The following is a 7,500-nucleotide window of genomic DNA, read 5'->3' as shown; positions in this document are numbered from 1 at the left end:
GGTGCATCATTGTAACACATATACAGTATATAAAACTCTCTCACACACACACACACACACACACACACACACACACACACACACACACACACACACACACACACACACTCATTTCAAGCTATATGATATATTCTTTTAATCAAATCGAAATTTCTATTTTTTTTAAGCAAATCGATGCTGCTAATTTTTGACACAAAATCAAGTCATAGTGACATAGTGACCTCTGACCTGTGACCTCTGACTAGTGACCTGTGACCTGACCTGTGACCTGTGACCTGTGACCTGTGACTAGTGACTTGTGACCTGTGACTAGTGACCTTTGTCTTGTGACTAGTGACCTGTGACTAGTGACTTGTGACCTGTGACTAGTGACCTGTGACTAGTGACTAGTGACTAGTGACTTGTGACTAGTGACTAGTGACCTGTGACTAGTGACTTGTGACTAGTGACCTGTGACCTGTGACTAGTGACCTGTGACTAGTGACCTGTGACTAGTGACCTTTGACTTGTGACCTGTGACTAGTGACCTGTGACCTGTGACCTTTGACTAGTGACCTGTGACTAGTGACCTGTGACTAGTGACCTTTGACTAGTGACTTGTGACCTGTGACTAGTGACCTGTGACTAGTGACCTGTGACTAGTGACCTGTGACCTTTGACTAGTGACCTGTGACTAGTGACCTGTGACTAGTGACCTGTGACCTTTGACTAGTGACCTTTGACTAGTGACCTGTGACTAGTGACCTGTGACTTGTGACCTGTGACTAGTGACCTGTGACTAGTGACCTGTGACTAGTGACCTGTGACTAGTGACCTGTGACCTGTGACTAGTGACCTGTGACTAGTGACCTTTGACTAGTGACTAGTGACTTGTGACCTGTGACTAGTGACCTGTGACTAGTGACCTGTGACCTCTGACCTGTGACATCTGACCTGCGACATCTGACCTGTGACCTCTGACCTGTGACTAGTGACCTGTGACTAGTGACCTGTGACTAGTGACCTCTGACCTGTGACTAGTGACCTGTGACTAGTGACCTGTGACCTCTGACCTGTGACTAGTGACCTGTGACCTCTGACCTGTGACTAGTGACCTGTGACCTCTGACCTGTGACCTGTGACCTCTGACCTGTGACTAGTGACCTGTGACCTGTGACCTCTGACCTGTGACTAGTGACATCTGACCTGTGACCTCTGACCTGTGACTAGTGACATCTGACCTGTGACCTCTGACCTGTGACTAGTGACCTGTGACTAGTGACCTCTGACCTGTGACTAGTGACCTGTGACCTCTGACCTGTGACCTGTGACCTACCAAGCCCACGTTGCTGAGGTCAAACAGGCTGAACGGTCTGGAGGAGACGGCTTCAGTCTGGATGAAGTTCTTCAGGACATCAGAGGACGTCGTCTGGATGTAACCATAGTCCTGACAGACAGACAGGCAGAGAATGAGACAGGCAGACAGGCAGACAGAGAGAGGAGAGACAGACAGACAGGCAGACAGAGAGAGAGAGAGAGAGAGACAGACAGGAAGACAGACAGACAGAGAGAGAGAGAAAGATAGAGACACAGACAGAGAGGGGAGAGAGAGAGAGACAGACAGACAGACAGAGAGAGAGACACAGACAGACAGACAGGAAGACAGACAGGAATACAGACAGAGAGAGAGAGAGACAGACAGAGACAGAGAGACAGACAGACAGAGAGAATGAGGCAGGCAGACAGAGAGAGAGAGAGAGACACACAGACAGACAGACAGGAAGACAGAGAGAGAGAGAGGAAGAGAGAGACACAGACAGAGAGACAGACAGACAGAGAGAGAGAGAAACACAGACAGAGACAGAGAGACAGACAGACAGAGAGAATGAGACAGACAGACAGAGAGAGACACACAGACAGACAAACAGAGAGAGAGACACAGACAGACACAGAGAGAGACAGACAGGAAGACAGACAGAGAGAAAGAGAGAGAGAAAGTCAGACAGACAGAGAGAAAGAAAGTTTTTTGCCTCTTAACATTTTATTTTCAAATGTAGATTTCTGAGCTCATGGCAGAATTAAGAGTGTGTGAAGTTGGAGGCATCTGAAGTCTCTCAACATCTTGTAGAAGGAGCTTTAATTTGTATTTATTTATGAAGAATAATAATAATGAAGAAATCTCCAGAGAAGTTGTTCAGCTCAGAGACTTGAAGAGACATTTAAGAGAGAGCCTGACACATACACCCCAGGTCTTGTTAAACATCCATGGTTTATTTGCGAATGGTGTCAGCCATTTATTCATTTCTGCGTCATCGTTTTTACATAACCCCCCCCCCCCCCGGTAGATGACTCAGCTCCTTGTGATATTTGCCTAAACACATAGAGCCTATTCGTCAAAGCGCTGCTATTATCTGCAATTTGAATATTACCACGGCGACTGTACTTAAACTAAAACCCATAATTGTAATAATATTCCTCTGAAGAGGTGTCCTTCTCCTCCCTTAAAGTCTGAATCGTAGAAATAAGAATGATAGAAAGGCCATTTCCGTTCAAATCTACGTAGCAGAATGGTCAGAGCAGCAGCCATTTTTATGTGTACCAATGCCATGGTAACGTATAAACTTCCCATAATAAGTCGGAGTAACGGAGAAAACGAGCAGTGGAGTAGCTAGCTAGTAACGTTACGAGGCAGAGAGCCGGCTGCTAAATCAGTTAGATTAACTTGCTTCAACCACGCAAAGCTTAATTCGGCTTAGCGCTCTGCTGACCCACTGCTGCTGGGTCTAACGTTAGCTGTCTGCTGCTGGGTCAAACGTTAGCTGTCTGCTGCTGGGTCTAACGTTAGCTGTCTGCTGCTGGGTCTAACGTTAGCTGTCTGCTGCTGGGTCTAACGTTAGCTGTCTGCTGCTGGGTCTAACGTTAGCTGTCTGCTGCTGGGTCTAACGTTAGCTGTCGGCTGCTGGGTCTAACGTTAGCGCTCTGCTGACCCACTGCTGCTGGGTCTAACGTTAGCTGTCTGCTGCTGGGTCTAACGTTAGCTGTCTGCTGCTGGGTCTAACGTTAGCTGTCTGCTGCTGGGTCTAACGTTAGCGCTCTGCTGACCCACTGCTGCTGGGTCTAACTCGCTAGTCTGCCCTGCTGGGTCTAACGTTAGCTGTCTGCTGCTGGGTCTAACGTTAGCTGTCTGCTGCTGGGTCTAACGTTAGCTGTCTGCTGCTGGGTCTAACGTTAGCTGTCTGCTGCTGGGTCTAACGTTAGCTGTCTGCTGCTGGGTCTAACGTTAGCTGTCGGCTGCTGGGTCTAACGTTAGCTGTCTGCTGCTGGGTCTAACGTTAGCTGTCTGCTGCTTGGTCTAACGTTAGCTGTCGGCTGCTGGGTCTAACGTTAGCGGTCTGCTGACCCACTGCTGCTGGGTCTAACGTTAGCTGTCTGCTGCTGGGTCTAACGTTAGCTGTCTGCTGCTGGGTCTAACGTTAGCTGTCGGCTGCTGGGTCTAACGTTAGCTGTCTGCTGCTGGGTCTAACGTTAACTGTCTGCTGCTGGGTCTAACGTTAGCGGTCTGCTGACCCACTGCTGCTGGGTCTAACGTTAGCTGTCTGCTGCTGGGTCTAACGTTAGCTGTCTGCTGCTGGGTCTAACGTTAGCTGTCTGCTGCTGGGTCTAACGTTACCTGTCTGCTGCTGGGTCTAACGTTAGCTGTCTGCTGCTGGGCCTAACGTTAGCTGTCTGCTGCTGGGTCTAACGTTAGCTGTCTGCTGCTGGGTCTAACGTTAGCTGTCTGCTGCTGGGTCTAACGTTAGCTGTCTGCTGCTGGGTCTAACGTTAGCTGTCTGCTGCTGGGTCTAACGTTAGCTGTCTGCTGCTGGGTCTAACGTTAGCTGTCTGCTGCTGGGTCTAACGTTAGCGGTCTGCTGACCCACTGCTGCTGGGTCTAACGTTAGCTGTCTGCTGCTGGGTCTAACGTTAGCTGTCTGCTGCTGGGTCTAACGTTAGCGGACCATAGCAAACAGTTGAATGGCCTTTCTGTCCATTCTATTTCTCTGGTTTGAATCGTTCATTACTAACTGTACAGCTGTTGTACCAGATGACTCACCACGACTTCGTCCAGCAGCTCGTAGATGAGGGCAAAGTTCATCTGCACCGACTTCTCCGACAGGCTGCCGCAGTAATCTTTAACCAGCGCCGTTAGCCTGACAACAGACACACATATTTATTTAGAAAGTCCTTTAAAACATCCAATCCACCTTTATTTATAAAGCACTTTAAAAACAACACTGTTGACCAAAGTGCTGAACACAGTCTATGAATAAACAATAACATACAACAGAGGCACAACACAATATTAATAAAACAATAAAAATAAATACAGCAATACAAAACTCAAAGTCAACCCTCAAACTGAGTTAAAAGCCAAAGAAAATAAATGAGTTTTAAGACGAGATTTAAAAACAGCAAGAGACTCAGTCAGTCTGATGTGCAAAGGCAGCTCATTCCAGAGTCTCGGAGCTGCCACGGCAAACGCACGGTCACCTCTGGATTTACGTTTAGTCCTGGGGACGACCAGTAGTGCCTGGTCAGCCGACCGGAGCAGACGAGAAGGGGTGTAGGGCACGAGCAGATTAGACAGGTACTGGGGGGCCAGGCCATGCAGACATTTAAAAACAAATAACAGAATTTTAAAATCAGTGCGAAAGTGCACAGGGAGCCAGTGGAGTGATTGGAGGATGGGTGTAATATGGTCAAATTTTCTAGTTCCAGTTAAAAGACGAGCAGCTGCATTTTGGACTAGCTGTAATCGTGCCATATTAGATTTGCTAATACCAATGTAAAGTGCATTGCAATAATCTAAACGAGTGGTGATAAAAGCATGGATTAAAATTTCAAAATCATGTCTAGATAGAACCGGTTTTACTTTGGCTAATTGCCTCAGCTGGAAGAAGCCGTCTTCACCACTGCACCAATCTGTGCGCTCGAAGTTTTTAAACGACCGTCCAACCTGACACCCAGGTTTGTAACCACAGGGCTGATGTTCCGGTTAGACAACCTACGTCAACAGGAACCGCAGCAGCCGAGTCACTAGGAGCAATTAACACAAACTCAGTTTTGCTCTCATTTAAATACAAAAAATTCATAGCCATCCATGCTTTCACTTCATTTAGACACTCTAAAAGAGTTATTGACCGACTTAGCGGTACATATATTTGGCAGTCGTCAGCATAAAAATGGAACGAAACATTATGACTTCTGAGGATTGACCCAAGAGGCAGCAGGTACATTGAAAAAAGTAGCGGCCCAAGGACAGACCCTTGAGGAACACCGCATGACAGAGGAGCCGTAGAGGACACAGCATCACCAACCTGAACTGAAAAGCTTCTGCCTTCCAAATAGGACCTAATCCAGGCTAAGGCCGACCCCTTAATGCCCACACAGTTCTCTAGTCGAGACAATAAGATTTGGTGGTCGACTGTATCGAACGCAGCCGTAAGGTCAAATAGCAGCAGAGCAACAGTATCACCAGAGTCTGAAGTTAAAAAAATGTCGTTAAAAACCCTCAGCAGAGCTGTCTCAGTGCTGTGGGCTGACTTAAACCCTGACTGGAAAATTTCGGGTTTAAAATTGTCATTCAAAAATGTCCTCAGCTGCAAATAAACAGCTTTCTCCATAATTTTGGAAAGCAAAGGGAGCTTAGAGATAGGCCGGTAGTTTGAGAGTTCAAGTCGGTCCAGACCAGGTTTCTTTAACAAGGGTTGAACAACTGCGTGTTTAAAACTCATAGGTACGACTCCAGTAAGTAAACTGACATTAACAATATCAAGTAGGCAGGGCGCCACTGTAGGAAAAACCTCTTTAAAAAGACGTGGGGGAATCAAATCATTGGGGGAGCCAGTGATCTTCATTTGACCAATAATTTTTTCTAAAAAAGGCAAACTAACTGGTTCAAAACAGCAGAACAGGTTACAGAAATGCCAAGGTCATACAAAGGTGGACCAATAAGGGCCCTAATGCTCTCCACCTTGTGGATAAAGAAGTGAAGAAACTCCTCACACACCGTTGATGGGTTATCCAAACACTGGAGTTGTGGGACATTAAGAATAGTTTTGAGGGCATTAAAAAGAACTCGAGGATTATGACCATTAGAAGAAATGATGTTAGAAACATGCTTGGTCTTTTCAGCTTTTACAATTTTTTGATAAGAACGCCAACTCTCTCTAAGTATCTGAAATGATACTTGCAGTTTATCACTCTTCCACTTTCTTTCCGCCCTTCTGCACTCACGTCTGGCAGTGCGGGTGACATCCTTCAGCCAAGGATCAGGTCTAAGTTTGGACAGCCTAGTTTTTACGGGGGCTACTGTATCTAATGCTGCTTGACAAGCAGCATTAAAACCAGCGCACAGATCTTCAACAATTGTGTTAGACCCAAGAGAGACACGATCTAGATTAAAAATAGAGGAAAAATGAGCAGCAGTGGAAGGGTTAACTATTCTACCACGGCGCACAGGAGCACACGGTTTAACCACAACACAGGAGAGGGAGATTTCAAATACCACAGGCATATGATCAGAGAAGAAAGCATCACAAATTTCAAGATTAGAAACAGTTAAGCCATGAGTTAAAACCAAATCAAGAGTGTGCCCACGTTCCTGCCTGGGACCAGATACACACTGTACAAGATTAAAACACTCAATGATATCCAAAAAGGCTCTTGCCATTGGCTTTTCAGGACAGCACACGTGGATGTTAAAATCCCCTACAATAAGGAGGCAGTCATACATTGGCACTAACTCAGCCAACAAAAATAACATATATACAAACAGAGTGCGCAGAGACAGACGGCAGGCCATAGACACCGGCGCCATCTTGATCACCTGATAACCTGAGTTAAAACATAGTAGCTGTGTGACACGTTCCCTATCTTCCTCCTTCCTTTTTCTGATTTTACTGTATTATATGTTTTATTCTTTTTATTGTACGGTATGTTGTGGTGTTTTAGGCCGACTACACACTGCCTGATTTGATTACAGCAAAGACAACGTCAGCAGAATTGACGGCAAAACAGGCTCCAGAATATTTCGTTCCATATTGACAGGTGCAACATACAGTACAGGCCAAAAGTTTGGACACACCTTCTCATTCAATGTGTTTCCTTTTTATTTTCACGACTATTTACATTGTAGATTCTCACTGAAGGCATCAAAACTATGAATGAACACATATGGAATTATGTACTTAACAAAAAAGTGTGAAATAACTGAAAACATGTCTTATATTTTAGATTCCTCAAAGTAGCCACCCTTTGCTTTTTTTGATAGCTCTGCAAACCCTTGGTGTTCTCTCAATGAGCTTGCGGAGGTAGTCACCTTGAAATGGTTTTACCTTCACAGGTGTGCTTTGTCAGGGTTCATTAGTGGAAGTTTTTCCTTTATTAATAAAAAAGCAAAGGGTGGCTACTTTGAGGAATCTAAAATATAAGACATGTTTTCAGTTATTTCACACTTTTTGTTAGGCACATAATTCTATA

General features: G+C 45.6%; 2 protein-coding genes across 3 annotated transcripts in view; one reads left to right on the top strand and one right to left on the bottom strand.

Moving 5' to 3' along the window:
- The window catches only part of LOC120544555 (E3 ubiquitin-protein ligase Siah2-like), a gene marked incomplete at its 3' end in the record, with an annotated part of 540,100 nt that overhangs the window by 499,697 nt on the left and 32,903 nt on the right, over nt 1-7,500 (top strand).
- Nucleotides 1-7,500, bottom strand: part of ap4m1 (adaptor related protein complex 4 subunit mu 1) — a 44,941-nt gene that overhangs the window by 33,158 nt on the left and 4,283 nt on the right. For both annotated transcript variants that reach the window (XM_039778416.1, XM_039778417.1), the window contains exons 5-6: nt 4,073-4,169; nt 1,316-1,426 (exon numbers count right to left, since the gene is read on the bottom strand). In XM_039778416.1, coding sequence (XP_039634350.1) covers nt 1,316-1,426; nt 4,073-4,169 — 208 coding nt within the window. The remainder of the gene's footprint in view (nt 1-1,315; nt 1,427-4,072; nt 4,170-7,500) is intronic.

Source organism: Perca fluviatilis, chromosome 16 (genome assembly GCF_010015445.1).
Source record: "Perca fluviatilis chromosome 16, GENO_Pfluv_1.0, whole genome shotgun sequence".
Classification (NCBI taxonomy): Eukaryota; Metazoa; Chordata; class Actinopteri; order Perciformes; family Percidae; genus Perca; species Perca fluviatilis.
The sequence above is the reverse complement of the archived record's forward strand: the minus strand, read 5'-3'. Positions and strand labels throughout refer to the sequence as shown.